Source organism: Acinonyx jubatus, chromosome D1 (genome assembly GCF_027475565.1).
Source record: "Acinonyx jubatus isolate Ajub_Pintada_27869175 chromosome D1, VMU_Ajub_asm_v1.0, whole genome shotgun sequence".
Taxonomy (NCBI): Eukaryota; Metazoa; Chordata; class Mammalia; order Carnivora; family Felidae; genus Acinonyx; species Acinonyx jubatus.
This window is the reverse complement of record NC_069390.1, coordinates 106,558,534-106,574,430: the sequence shown is the minus strand read 5'-3', so window position 1 is coordinate 106,574,430 and position 15,897 is coordinate 106,558,534. Positions and strand designations below refer to the sequence as shown.

Here is a 15,897-nt window from a genome sequence, read left to right as displayed (position 1 = left end):
AGGCAGGATTTGGGAGGATAGGGGTCTGAGAAGATCCCGGGCATTGCACTCTGGATTACGAAGGAAGCGAACAGACTGCCTATTCTGGTATGCCACAGTGCCTGTCCTTAAGCAGGATAAAATGCACCGTGTCTTGAATTTCATTTCCTCTGGGAAAAAAAACGACACTCTAGGCAGAGGCTGGGCTAAGTATGCCAGCCTCAGCTGCAGAGCTCCCTCTGCAGGGAAAGCTCCTGTTCAAGCTGAGGTGGGCAGTGGGGAGTGGGCGCGGCGGGGGGAGGGGCAGAAACGGTCACTGTGCACAGTCTCCTGGCAAATACTTCATTATGGATCCTTACCTTAGAAGGAAAAGGCAACATAAGGAAAAAAAGTTTTCTTTTTAAAAAATGTTTGTTTTTGAGAGGAGAAAGACACAAAATCCAAAGCAGGCTCCAGGCTCTGAGTTGTCAGCACAGAGCCTGACGCAGGGCTCGAACTCATGAACTATGAGATCATGACCTGAGCTGAAGCTGGACACTTACGTGAGCCAGCCAGGCGCCCTGAAAAAAATGTTATTAAGATTCAAATAATACTTAAAAAAAATATATCTGTATAGTAGTCACAGCTAACGTTTGTGGCTCAACCTGGACTAACTCTTTTAATTCTCACAAAGACTCTCAAGAGGGTAGGTACTATTATTCTCTCTACTATACAGACAAGGAAACTGAAGCACAGAGTAGCTGAGGTGGATACAAATCCAAGCAGAACTCCAGAGCCCAAGTTCTTTACTCACTGTGCTCGGTAAGTATCTGCCGTGACTGTAACATGAGGTGGGTAACATACACAAGAAAAGAAAACCCAAAATATGTTAGAATATTTCACTGAAGACTAACAGAATTAACACTGCATCTAAAAGTCAGTGATCTGGAAAAGCTCTCTGCTAATTCTGGGGAAAAACTGAGAGGAAAAGAAAAAAAGAACCAACCAGTAAATGGTATTCTTTAAAAAACAAAAACCTGTGGCACTCCCATCTTTAAGTACTAAGTGGGCAGGTTGGGAAGGCCTTTCATTAGCAAAATTAATGAACAGAATCATACGAAGATATTCTGGAGAAAACATCTAGGTAGAAAAATGAGTAGCCTTAGTTCTTATTTGTTAAACACTAGAATACATGCGACCTACAGATTTTTATTGAAATAAAGTGTTAAAGATATGAGAAATCTTTAGCTATGCAAGAGCTTTGATATCTCCTCCAAAAATGACTAAATTTATTACCAGCACAGAGGAAGAAGAATCAAAATGCTATTTATTTTTGAGGGAGACAGAGGATCTGAACCATGCTGGTTCTTGCTGCCAGCAGAGCCCAATGTGGGGCCTGGAACTCATAAACCGTGAGATCATGACCTGAGCTGAAGTTGGGACGCTTAACCCACTGAGCCACCCAGGCATCCCTAAAGTAGCTTTATTTATTTTTTAAAATAAGCTCTGTACCTGGCATGGGGCTTGAACTCATGATCCCAAGATTAAGAGTCGTGTACTCACTGAGGCAGCCAGGTACCCCCAAATTAAAAATTTTTTAAGTTTAAAAGGACTGGCTGGGGAGAAAGGGAATGTAGGGGTAAAATAGGAGTTAAAAAAAAAAAAATATATATATATATATATGCTAAATAAAGGCGAATGCCGTTAGAGTATAAACATGAGTTCTATATAATGAATCACCATAGAATATAAGAGCTGAAAAAATTAGAGGGTTGGCATGTATCACAAATTATGAGAAGGCAGAAAGTGTTAAGATAGGACTTTCTATATAAAGAAAGGACTATTCAAAACAAAGTTCCAGAGAACCTGAAGACAGACCAGAGAAGCCAGCAGACCCTACCTCTGATTTCTCGCCTGAACCCACTGCACATTGCCAGCATCTTCCTAGAAGTAGTGTGTACGTTTGGTGTCCCACATTTTGCAGCTGCCACTCAAAGGTTGGGTACTTGCATCACTTGGCTTTGGGGGGCAACAGGGCCTGGACTCCTGGGTACTAGAGAATGGCAGCAAATAAGCCATTATTAATGGGTGCAGGAGCATCCCCACAGGCTCCAGTGGAGAGCAAGGGGGGTCAGAGAAGGCTATTGTTTGGTTTCTCTCTGAAAGGGCCCTAACCACCTGCCTTCCCAGCTGCCTTCCCAGCTGCTGCCTGACAGTGCAGCCTTCAGTCATGCCTGTGATCCTCCCTTCAGGACATTCAGGTATGGGTGTGCCCTCAGGTACTGCGAGCCACTGAGAATGGCAGCAGGACAGTCACAGAGTAAGAGAACAAAGAACTCTGGCCAGGCTAACAGATCTGGTTCATCTCCTACACAAGGTCACCATCAAGACTTGGAGGGGTTGTTGTATGTAATGTGTGGAAACCAAAGAAGAGAGTCCAGGAAAATGGAAAGAAAAGATAAAACTGAACTAGCCTTCATGAAACAGAGACCAGTGATTTACCTGATAAGAGTTCAAAATAATAGTCATAAAGATCCTAACTGTGGTTAGGAGAACAATATATAAACAAGGGCAGTATTGCAAAAAAGAGAAAGTATAAGAAAGTATCAAAGAGAAATCAGAGCTGAATACAGTAACTGAACTGAAAACTTCAGTTCAGCAGCAGACTTGACCCTGTGGAAGAAAGGATCACCAAAATCAGGACAATGAAACTCCTCTAATCAGGAGAGTAAACAGAATGAAGGTGACTTAAAGGACTTACGTGAAAATATCCAGGGGACAACTACATGCATTACCAGAGTCCCAGAAGATAGGGGCCAGGAGCTTATTCGAGGAAATAATGGTTGAAGTCCCTCATCTGGGGAAGTGACCAGAAATCCACATCCAGGGAGCCCACAGAGTTCCAAATAAGATGAATCCACAGAGCTCCACATCAAGACATACCATAATTAAATTGTGAAAAGTTAGAGCCAAGGAGAAAATCTTCGATGCAGCAGAGAAAAATGATTTGTTACCTACAAGGGAAACTCCTTAAGACTATCAGTGCAGTTTTCAGCTAATTGCAGCCAGAAGAGACTGGCAGGATCTGTCCAAAGTGCTGAAAGAAAAACAACGCCAACCAGTACTTTACCCAGCAGAGTTGTCTTTGACATTTGAATGAGAGTTTTTCAGACAAGAGCTGAGAGTTCAACACCACTAGGCCACTGTTACAAGAAATGCTAAAGGGACATCTTCAACCTGAAACAAAAGTAAGCTAATTAGTAACAAGGAGACATTTGAAGGTTTAAGTGTCCCTGGTAAAGACAAATAGAGTGAAATTCAGAATACTCTAATGTTGTAATGGTGATGGGTACATCACTTGTAACTGTAGTAAGAAGGTTAAAAGGCAAAAGTATTAAAATAAGTATAACAAATATTTTAATGGTTGCATAAGGTAAAAATAGCGACATCAAAACCACAGTGTACAAGTGTGGTTTTTGTATGCATTTGAAGTTAGTTGTTATAGCTTAAAATGAACTATTACAAATGTCCTGGTGGCACCTGGGTGACTTAGTGGGTTGAACACCAATACTTGATTTTGGCTCATGAACCCAGGGTTGAGGGATCAAGTCCTGATTTGGGTGGAGCCTTCTCTGTCTCTCTGGGGAGCCTGATGGCTCAGTTGGTTAAGCATCTGACTTCAGCTCAGGTCATAATCTTGAGGTTTATGAGTTCGAGTCCCATATAGGGCTGCGCTGTCAGGGCAGAGCCTGCTTTGGATCCTGTGTCCCACCCTCCTCCTCTGCCCCTCCCCCACCTGTGCACACACGTGCTCTCTCAAAAATAAACAAAAAAATTCTCTTTTCCCCCCTCTGCCTCTCTCCCCTGATGGGGATTTCTAAAAATTAAAAAAAGGATACTTAAATGCCTTATGTAAGCCTCATGGTAACTGCAAAACAAACACCTATAGCAGATACACAAAAAGATAGAGTCAAAAATTTACCAAATCACAAAGGGAGAGAGAGGTGAAAAAAGAAACAAAGGGATTATACAACAGCCAGAGAACAATTAACAAAACGGCCATAGTAAATCCATACCTGTAAATAATACCTTTAAATACAAAGGAACTGAATTCTCCAATCAAAAGATACAGAGTAGCTGAATGGAGAAACAAAGACTGGACTATATGCTGCCTGCAAATGACATACTTCAGCTTCAAGGGCACAGACTGCAAGTGAAGTGCTGGAAGATGATATTTCATGTACGGAGGCCAAAAAAAGCACGGAAGCTATACTCACATTGGACAAATTAGACTAAGACATAGAGGAGGCAGGGGTCAAGCCAACAGGAGGTTAAACAGTTTCAAGTATTGATGCACCTGACACAGGGGCATGATATAATTAGGAAGGGACTTCAGGAACCTCTTTCAATAATGGAAAGATTGTCCAGACATAAAATCAAAAAGGAAATACTGCACTTCACATGTTAGACCAGATGGACTTAGATATTTACAAAACATTCCATCTAACAGCAGAATCCACATTCTTCTTAAGTGCACATGGAACACTGTCTGGATAGATCATGGGTCAGGCCAGAAAAGAAATCGTGGTAAGTTTAAGGTGATCGAAACACTATCCAGCATTTTTTTCTAACATTGGTATAAAACTAGAAATCAATTACAAGAAGAAAAAGTGAAAAATTCGCAAATATGTGGAGATTAAAAACCATTAAACGGAATCAATGGATCAAAGAAATCAAAAGAGAAATAAAAAAAAAAATATTGACACAGGGGCACCGGGGCTGGGTCAGTCGCCAGAGCATGTAACTCTTGATGGTGGGGTTAGAAGTCTGAGTTTCATGTTTGGTGCAGATTACTCAAATGTAAAATTAGAAGAAAATGTTGACTGATACACAAGTGAAAATGGAAATACAACATACCAGAACTTATGGGATGTAGCAAAGGCAGTTCTAATAGGGAGGTTCACAGTGACCAATGCTCACATTAGGAATCAAGAAAGATCTCAAACACACTACACTACTCAAGGAGAAGAAAACAAAGCAACCTTTAAGTTAGTAGAAGGAAGGAAATAACAAATATCAGAGTGGAAATACATGAAATAGATACAAAAATGACAACAGAAAAGACCAATAGAGCTAAGAGCTGTTTTTTGTGGTTTTTAAAGCAGAAACAGAAAAACCATTAGCTAGACTTACTAAGAGAACTTGCTTTGGCAGCAAATATATTAAAAATGGAATGAAAATAAGATAATTCAAATATATAAAAGTGTAAATGAAGGAGACATCACACAAATACCACACAAATACAAAGGATAATAAGAGGCTACAATGAATAATTCCCAACACACTGGAAGACTCAGAAGCAGATAAAGTGCTAGAAACACACAACCTACTAAGACTGAATCATGAAGAAACAGTATCTGAACAGATCAATTAACAGTAAGGACATTGATTCAGTAATCAAAAACCTCACATGGAAGTCCAGGACCAGACAGTTCTACTGCTTAATTCTATCAAGCATTTAAATAGAAAAAATCATTTTATGGGGACAGCACTACCCTGATAACCAAAACCACACAAGGACACTACAAGAAAGAAAATTACAGACTAATATCCTTCATGAACACAGGTGCCAAGAGCCTGAACAGCATATTAGCCAATCAAATTCTACAGCATACTAAGCAGATCACATATCACAATCAAATGAGATTTATTCCAGGGATGCAAGTGGATGATGGTTCAGTATCTGCAAATTCATGATACATCATTAACGAAATAAAGTGTAAAAATGATGTGATCATCTTTACAGATGAAGAAAAAGCATTTGACAAAACAAAAAAATCTGATAATAACTCCCAACATAATAGATATAAGAAGAATATGCCTCAACTTAATAAAGATCACCTATGATAAGCCCACAGCTAATATACTTTCAATAATGGTTGAAAAGCTCAAGGTCTCATCTCCAAAACATGAACAAGACAAGGATGCCCACTTTCATCAATTTTATTCAATAGATTGGAAGTCCTAGCCAGAGAATTATGCAAAGAAAAGAAATAAAAAGCATGCAAGTCAGAAGGGAACTAAAACTGTCTCTATTTGTAGACAATATGACATACAGAACACACTAAAGACTATCAAAGTAACTGTTAAAACTAATAGACGGATTTGGTACAGTTGTAGGACATACAATCAATATATAAAAGTCCACTACATTTTTATACACTAAGTATACTAACAGGGACATTAAACAAACAATCCCATTTACAATTTTATCAAAAAGAATAAAGTATCTAGTAATACCTTTAACCAGGGAGGGGAAAGATCTGTACACTGATACTATTAAGACATTTACAAAAGAAACTAAAGAAGAAACAAACGGAAAGATATTCCATGTTGATGGACTTCAACAAAGAATCTGAAAATTTGTATGGAACTACAAGAGAGCCCGAACAGCCAAAGCAATCTTGAGAGAGAATATAGACAGAGGAATCACACTTCTTGAGTTCAAACAAAGTTACAGTAATCAAAACAGTATGGTACTGGCATAAAGCAAACACAAAGATGAATGGAATAGAGGAGTTAGAAGTAAGACATGCAACATGTGATCAATTAACTTATGACAAAGAGACAAGAATATAAAATGGGGAAAGGACGGTCTCTTCAATTAATGGTGTTGGAAAAACTGGGTAACCACATGCAGGAGTGAAACGACCCTTTCCAACATACACAAAAATTACCCCAAAATGTAAATTAAAAGCTGAAATCTAAGATCTGAAACTGTTAAACTTCTAGAAGAATACACAGAAAGTGACCATCTTTCCTCCCAAGATTTTACTTAAATTCAAGTTTAGTTAACATACAGTGTAGTATTGGTTTCAGGAGAAGTTGGTGATTCATCACTTACATAGAACACCCAGTGCTCATCACAAGTGCCCTCCTTAATACCCATCACCCATTTAGCCCATCCCCCATCAACCTCATTGAAAGTGACCTTGGCAATGGTATTTTGAGTTTGAAACCAAAAGCAAAGGCAGCAAAAGCAAAGCTTAGGCACAGCCAAGGAAACCAGCAAAAAGAAAAGACAACATATGGAATGGGACAGAATATTTAGAAATCATGTACCTGATAAGGAGTTAATGTTCAAAAAGAACTCCCATAAGTGAATAGCAAAAAACCAAGCCAACTAAAAAATGGACAAAGGATCTGAAGAGAGCTTTTTCCAAGGAAGACGTATAAATGAGCAGGGGGTATATGAAAAGGTGCTGTCAGTAGTCACCTGGGAAATGAAAATCAAAACTACAATAACGTATCACGTCACACCTAGTAGAATGGCTATCACTGAAAAGACAAACACTGGTAAGGATGTGGAGAACAGAACCCCTGTGCACTGTTAATGAGAATGTAAACTTAGTGCAGTCATTATGGAAAACAGTGTGGAGTTTTCTCAAAAATTAAAGACAAAAAATCAGAAAAAATAGGAAAAAAAATATTCCAAGGAAATGAAAACAGGACGTTGAAAAGGCATGATCCACAGTAGCTAAGATAGGGAAACATCTAAGTGATACTCAACAAATGAACATATAAAAACAGAGGTGGTAAATATATGCAATGGAATATTCAGCCACGACAAAGAGAAATTCTGCATATGCAACACCATGGATGGATCTTGAGGGCACTATACTTAGTGAAATAAGCCAGAGAAAGACAAATATTGCATGCTATCACTTATATGTGGAATTAAAAAAGTCGAACTCCTAGAAACAGAGTAGGAGAGGTGTTGCTAGGGGTTGGGATAGGGGGGAGTGGTGGGTGGAACCAAGATTTTGTAAATGGGTATGTACAACATTTCAGTCTAATGTGAATATGCTTTCAGGATCTAATATATGACAACAGTGGATAATACCGTATAGTTGAAATTTTCTAAGAGCTCAAAGGTCACACACACCCAAAAAGATAAACATGGGAGGTGATGGATGTGTTTGATGGGAGGAATCCTTCCAAAATGTACTGTAGATCCACTCATGATGTACACTTTAAATATTTTAACAATTTTAATCATCAATTTTAACTCAATAAAGCTGAAAAAAAAATGACAGTGATAGTTATGACAGTGACAGACTGCCCTAAGCAATATAGGAAAACAAATGAAGCGAAAACTATGGCCAAGGGGCGTCTGGGTGGCTCAGGTGGTTGAGAGTCTGACTTGATTTTGGCTTAGGGCATGATCTCATGGTTCATGAGTTCAAACTTCACGTTGGGCATCTCTACACTGACAGCATGGAGTCTGCTTGGGATTCTCTGTCTGGCCCCCTCAGAAACAAACATTAAAAAAAAAAAAAAGAGTTAAAAAAAATAAAAAGAAAACCATGGCCAAGATAATTCTATGGGAAAGTAAAGGTTTAGGACAAAAGAGTCAAAAACAAAGGTAGATAGAATTTGATAGTACAAAATTAAAGATCAAAGCTAAGCATATTTATAACGAGAATATTTGTTTTTTGGCATCCATGCAAGATTTACAGAAATATCAACTTATCTTCTTACCAGAATAATAAAAACACATTTTTAGGCAAATAAAGCATGCTTATTCTAAGTAATTAACATATAAAAAAATAACAAGAATAGGAAAGTACTTACCCTGTCTTCCAAATCTTGATGTATTAAGTTGAAATCAGAACTAAATTCATAACCTTAATTAAATGCTTGCATAGTTTTAAAAGGAAAAAAAAGCAAGATAACTCTTGATTCAATTTAAGAAGTAAAACATGCAGAAGAACTCTGAAGAAAATAGCAAACATTTAAGAATAAACTACAAATTAGCCAACCAGAACAGTATGCAATTTTTAAATTTAAGAGGTGATTTTGTCAAAAAATTAATCTCTAAAAAGAATGGGTAAGATTTAGAGGAAAAATATGGTATTTAATTCAGACTAAAGCTCCAAGCCTGGTTATACCCATCAGCCTAGAAGAAATCTTGGGGAAATAAAATGAATTGCTTCTGCAAAAGCCTGCAGGCTTAGGTGATTCACTTTCAAAGAATAATTATTTCCAGTTCTCAATAATCTGTTGCAGAGTACAGAAATAAAAAACAGCATTGGTAGCTAGTTGTGAAGGTACTTATTATGTTCCATTGACCTAAATGCTCTAAATTGTCTTAAACATCACATTAATCCTAAAACAAGTACTATTTATTATTCCAATATTCAGATAAAGTGGAAAGACACAGAAAGTTTCAAATTCATTGAAAAACTGGCATAAGCTTGAAACCAATCTCATTATAAACATTAAAATGCTGACAAATCAAGTTATATTTAAAGAATCACTAAGATTGCAAAGTATACAATATTAGAATATAAAAACAAATTCATGGATTTAACAAAAATATTTTAATTGATGTTAGAACAGCACCTAATTAAGCTGAACAAATACTCCTGATGTAATTCTTAAAACACTGCAAACAAAATCCAACACTGTAGTGAACATTCTCTTTAAAATGAGGAATAAGACATGGAAGTCTACTTTGATCATTACTAGTTGTACTTGAAGGGCTAATCAGTGTGGTAAGAAGAAATGAAATTAGTTCATAATTATTTAGGGATGATACATCCTTGTTAAGTAAAAAGTAAGCATCAGGAAAGCCATGGCTCTCATAGAGCTCACTTTGTTAAGGGGCTCAAATACAAAATCTAAAACACAAAGATTTCCTACAGTAATCAAGCTGGTGTGTTACTGGCACATCTTTAAAATGTAGACCAATGGTACAAACTTCCAGTTATAAATTAAGTCATGGAGATGAAAAGTACAGCATTGGGAATACAGTCAATGACATTGCGATAATGTTCGACAGATGGTGACTACACTTATTGTAGTGAAGACCAAGTCATGTGTAAAGTTGTTTGCATCAATGTTATATACCTGAAAGATAACACTGTAGGTTAATGATATTTCAGTTAAGAAAAAAGAGGTCCAGAGGCAAACTCACACATACACAGTTTATCAGCTCCTGACAATGGGAACAGTATGACATATTTGGGAAAGGACAGTCTTTCTCAGTACTGGTGTTGGGTTAACTGGATATCCATATGGAAAATGATTTCCAGATGGATGCTTAATGAAAACACAAAAGGCTGACCAATAAAACTGCTAGAAGAAAAACATGGTAAAATATTCAGACATTGGACATCCATGGACTTGTATCTAGAACACAGAAATGTACGCATCAGTACGAAAAAGGCAGACAACTCAGTACACAAGTGGTCAAAAGACACAAACAGAGGGGCGCCTGGGTGGCTTGGCCAGTTAGTGCAGTGCAGGGGCTCTGCACTGACAGCACAGAACCTGCCTGGGATTCTCTCTCCCTCTCTGCCCCTCTCCTGCTCACTCTTTGTCTCAAAAAAAAAAAAAAAAAAAAAAAAAAAAAAAAAAAAAAGACACGAACAGATACTTCACGAAAGGAAATAAACTATCCAAATGGCCAATAAGCGTTTGAAATGGTGTTCAATTGTCAGGAAGAACCAAAATAAAACTGCATTATGATGTCAATATACACCATCAAAATGGCTAAAATGAAAACACCGATTACTGACAATGATGTAAAACAAATGGAACTCTTTTTACAATGTTGACAGTGGCAGGATTTAGCAAAACCACTCTGGGAAACTGAAAAATGTGAATAAGGCTGTATATGTGTAACCCTATGAGCCAGCAACCCTATTCCTGAGTATATAACCAACTGAGAAGTGTAATACATTCACCCCAAAAACGTACAAATATATTCAATTCTATTCATAATAGCTCCAAACTGAAATGTTCAACTATAAAATGGATTAACTTAAAATACATAGCATTGAAGATGACATCTGAATTGCATATGAGTGGATCTTGCAATATTGAGCAAAAGAACTTTTTATAAAAGACTATAATATTGCATGAATACATTCACACAGAGTTAAAAAAAAAAAAGCTCAAATTATGGTGTATATATAAACCAAGACAATTATTACCCTTGGGGTGAGCAGTCACTAGAGGAAGTTATGAAGGGCCTCTAGGGTATTGGTAATGTTCTGGTCTTCATCTGGATGATTAAGTGGATGTGTGTACTTTTAGGAAACCCACTTTAGTATGTGAACTTAACAGCTGGTACACTCTGTTATTTTATGCTTCCATACAGATTTTACACTAACTAAAAAATAACCAGTTAGAACGAGAGTTCTCTAAAAATAGCAACAACAAAATACTCTGTTTACCAAGAAATTTATGAGGCTAGCGGCAACTACAAAGCTACAGATATATACCATATTGCCCTTACCATTTGCCTCTTTCATTATCAGTTAACTTACAGGGTTAATGTACTTCAAATGAATATTCCAAAAGAATTAAAACATTTAAAAAAATGTTTTTAGTTTTGAGAGAGAACACTAACAGGGGAGGGGCAGAGAGAGAGGGAAAGAGAGAATCCCAAGCAGGCTCCACATTGTCAGCCCAGAGCCTGATAAGGGGCCTGAACCCACAAACCATGATATCATGATCTGAGCTGAAACTGAGTTGGATACTTAACTGACTGAGCCACCCAGGCGCCCCCCACAAAAGGATTTTAATTCTAAATAAAACTAGTGATTCTAAACAGTTAACCAGGACACATGGCAGGAGTGAGTACCTGAAAAGAATAATAGTTATAATGGACACAAAGCTATCATCATTTAATCAATGGCACAAAATCTATACACCACAGTATATAGTATACATACGTATAAATTTTTTTTCATGTTTATTTATTTTTCAGAGAAAGAGAGACAGAGTGTGAGCGGGGGAGGGTCAGAGAGAGAGGGAGACACAGATTGTGAAGCAGGCTCCAGGCTCTGAGCTGTCAGCACAGAGCCTGAGGCGGGGCTCGAACTCACAAACTGTGAGATCATGACCTGAGTTCAAGTTGGCCGGTGAACCGACTGAGCCACTCAGGCGCCCCTATGTATAACTTTTATTAAAGTTTATTATTTTTGAGACCGAGACAGAGACACGAGTGGTGGGGACAGGCAGAGAGAGAGGGAGACACAGAATCTGAAGGAGGCTGCGAACTGTCAGCACAGGAGCCCACAGCAGGACTTGAACCCACGAACCCTGAGATCGTGACCAGAGCCGAAGTCGGATGCTCAACTGACTGATCCACCAGGTGCCCCTGTATGTATAAATTTAACATAGGTTCGGCGTCTTTGGTCTTATACCTTTAAGGTTAGCTGGGTTTCATGATTCATAATATTCAGGATTTTTAAAAAGTAACATGATGTGTGTATCATACCCAGTTGAATCTCAAACAGCACACTAAGCACATTACTACTTTTCTAGTAAAACGTGAATATCCATACCAAATGAGATAAAGATTCATGTAGCCTCATGTCAAATCAGGTCAGGTTTTGCCATAAAATGATTTTGATGCTAAACTTAGGGGAAAAAATTGGTGTCAGAACCTTTTGGATTTTAGAACTGTGAGTAAGAGATTGTGGATCAGGACAGAGTAAGGGAGATATTATAAGCAGATGCATGTGAAGAGAGAAACCTTATTTTCATCAATTATAGAATCAAATGGTTAAATATTTAGGGAAAAATTAGACTTTGATCCTTACCTCAGACCAGATACTAAAAAAATTTTTATATGGGTTAGGAGCTAATACCTAATTTTAATAAATCAAGAAATAAAAGCCTAGAAACCAGTGATGATATTCTTCACTGTATCTTTGGTAAGGGAGAAACCGATGCTGTGGAAGAAATGACAAACTGAAAAAATTTTCTGCAAGAATTTGGGAAAAAATTTTGAGATCCTTAAAAAAAATGTGCACTCAGTTTTTAATTTGGTAATTCTGCTCTCTAAAATGTCTCCTAGGGGTGCCTGGGTGGCTCAGTCAGTTGAGCGTCTGACTTCGGCTCAGGTCATGATCTCACAGTCTGTGAGTTCAAGCCCCACGTGGGGCTCTGGGCTGGCAGCTCAGAGCCTGGAGCCTGCTTCGGATTCTGCTTCGGTTCCCTCTCTCTCTGCTTCTAATACACTCGCATTCTGTCTCCGTCTCTCTCAAAAATAAATAAACATTAAAAAATATTAAAAAAATAAAATAAAATGTCTCTTAAGGAAGCAACTGATAACACAAACAAATAATAACTGGTTACAAATCTGTCAGTGCTATTTTTTTTTAAACTTTCTAAGCTTTTAAATCATTCATAAATTAAAATCATGACTCTTAATGGCTGTCATATAAATGTTTTTCTTTTTTCTGTTGGTAAAAAATGGAAAATGCTTGGTATTATTTGAAGTGAAAAACAGCATTAGGATGTTATATTTACAGTTTAAGTTCAGCTATACAGAGAAAATAATTTAGGAAAAAAGCATGCCAAATGTTAACTAGTGTTTATAAAAAGAAACAAGTCTATGAGGAGAAAAAGCCTAGGGGGCGCCTGGCTGGCCCAGTCGGCAGAGCATGTGACTCTGAATCGGGGGGTTGTGAGTTTAAGCCCCACGTTGGGCACGGAGCCTACCTAAAAAAAAGGAAAGAAAACAAAAAGGCTAATAATAAAGTGAAAACTTCATGCGGAATTTCAAGAAGCTGAGGCTATGGCTGAAAGATGGTGGCTTGAGAAATAATGAATGTAAAATATATAATAATATTGCATTTGAATTTACTCCTTATCAAAAATAAAATCTTATCCTCCCCTAAGAGTCATGACATCTAGCCTTTGGCTGAATGCTGATGGATGCTCTTCCCATGTACAACTTCAACATACTAAAAGGTTCTAATAATATCCGGGCTAAAATAGTCAAACACTTTAATTACAAGAATTCCCAGATTTAATACACGACTACATTAATCGGTAAGTAATGTCCACAATAAAGAGTAGATCCTTACGTGTACTTACAAAAGTAGGCGTAAGTTGTTTATAGTAGATATACTCTAATCCAAAAACGTAGTCCCTGGGCACCTGACTGTTAAAATAGATTACCGAGTATACGCTACAACTAAGTCCAGGACTTTGGACTTTTAAGGTAAAATGGAGGTTATGGTTTTACTCTTGAACGTGAATGCAAGTTCCAAGTACAGGTTGTTTTTGGACTATATCTAATGGCTCCTGGCTGGTGACCTAACAATCTTGAATAAAGCAAACTTTATTTGTATGTGAATTCTTAGTACTTAGCAAATACTAATACATATTAATTGAATGAGAAGAAAATCTGTATTTTCCAACATTATGTGAACTTGTGAAAAAGTGGCTTGCAAAGGAATTTAATCAAAGTATCTAAATGAGAATGACTGCCAATATAAAGTAGTTCAAACTTTTGAAGTTACCGAAAATATTTATTCAAACCTAACTGTAGTACAGTATCACACTGAGTTAAATAAACATTAAGTGTATGATATGTAGTTCCTTATGAATAGACCACTGCCATATCATAACTCACAAGACAAATTTCTGCACTAAGATTCAGCAATTATGACGTGATTTCCACACTGAGAAAGAGAAGTAGGATGCAATTAGTTTTCTGAAGGCCCAGTATAAAAAAAAAGGCCGAGGAAAAGGACTCTTTAACAACATACACACCTGTAGAAAAAAATCCTGATATACTGATATTTAACCAAACAGAAAGCACTTAAGAGAATATACTTTAATCTAGGCACAATTGGTCACATATTAAAGATAATTTCTGTTCTCATAAAGATTTAAACGAATTTTTCAACTTAACTGATGCATGTGAGTCTGAAACAGAGAAGGCACCTCTTTCATTCTCCTTAAGGACTCTGTGACAGTAACTCTTCGTAACACCTTAGGGGGCACTATATCTAAGTATAGACACAGTTATGTAACAGCCCATTTTAGGAGAAACTACATTAAAATATAAAACTATGATTTTTCTTTTTTACATCTTATGATGGACACAGCTTCCCAGACGATGGCCCTCCACACAAGCTTTAACCCAGAACACAAGACTTAAATCAAATGTGCACTGGTCACTACTACGTAAGAAGTGCTATGGATTAGTGCAATTCTTCAAATCCCCAGTATGTGGGGGAAAAGGATATACATACCAAGAAGTCTCAACTACCACATGAATAGACTTTGTATGGCTCAATAGTCTAAACATTTAAAGTTCTGTAAAAGATCTCAAAAGTTATAAACAAAAGATCAGAACACTCAAAAATGGTTTACAAAATTCTCTTTAAAACAAAGAGACCAGAACCATCAGAAGAAACAGTGAAAGTAAAGTGTAAAACTTCAGGAATATAACCTTTACTGTAGTAAGAAGGGGTAATAAAGTATTCACTCTAGAAAAAATCCTAAATTGTTAATTTCTGGTCTCTCTACCACCAGATGAGGTTGTCATCACTTCTGTACTACTTTGTGGCTGTCTTCAAACATCTTGTAGGACAGTCACCAAAGGCAACTGTAAGGAAAAGCATCATTTTCCCCCCAAAAGTGAGAAGCTAGTCCAGATGCATCAACCTCAGAGTTAGGGATCACAAGAAGTCAAAAAACACAATGTAAGAACACTAGGCTGATTTAACCTCTATTTCAACCAGATTCATACAATATTTACAGTACATAATTGTCACAGCTATACAGTTTTGCAGATTGGATTTACTTACATTTCTGCAAATGTTTTTTCCAAAATAAAAAATATACCAGGTAAATCTATTTACAAAGTAGGAAGCTGCTTCAGAAACAGCATGATTCAGGTATAAAGTGAAATTTCAGTACAAGGAAAGTGCAGGTCAGGTTCTGTCAGTATCTCATTCCCTACACTCAGAGTTTAAGGGATACGAGTTTTAAACAGCTACTGTTCTTTTAGGTTCAGAGTGTTTACTCATCATAATGCAATGATAACAAAAATTTGTCCACATCCATTCCAGCTGGAAATGAACTGGGTAGCTTCTTTTTCTGTTAAAAAAAAAAAAAAAAAAG

General features: G+C 37.2%; 1 protein-coding gene across 1 annotated transcript in view; it reads right to left on the bottom strand.

Annotated features, from left to right (window-relative positions):
• Nucleotides 1–9,322: 9,322 nt before the first annotated feature.
• LOC106983952 (protein NPAT) overlaps nucleotides 9,323–15,897 on the bottom strand; it is a 57,608-nt gene continuing 51,033 nt past the window's right edge. Inside the window, exon 18 of the mRNA XM_015082143.3 lies at nucleotides 9,323–15,873. Within this exon, the coding sequence (XP_014937629.2) occupies nucleotides 15,796–15,873 (78 nt within the window). The 3' untranslated portion in view covers nucleotides 9,323–15,795. The remainder of the gene's footprint in view (nucleotides 15,874–15,897) is intronic.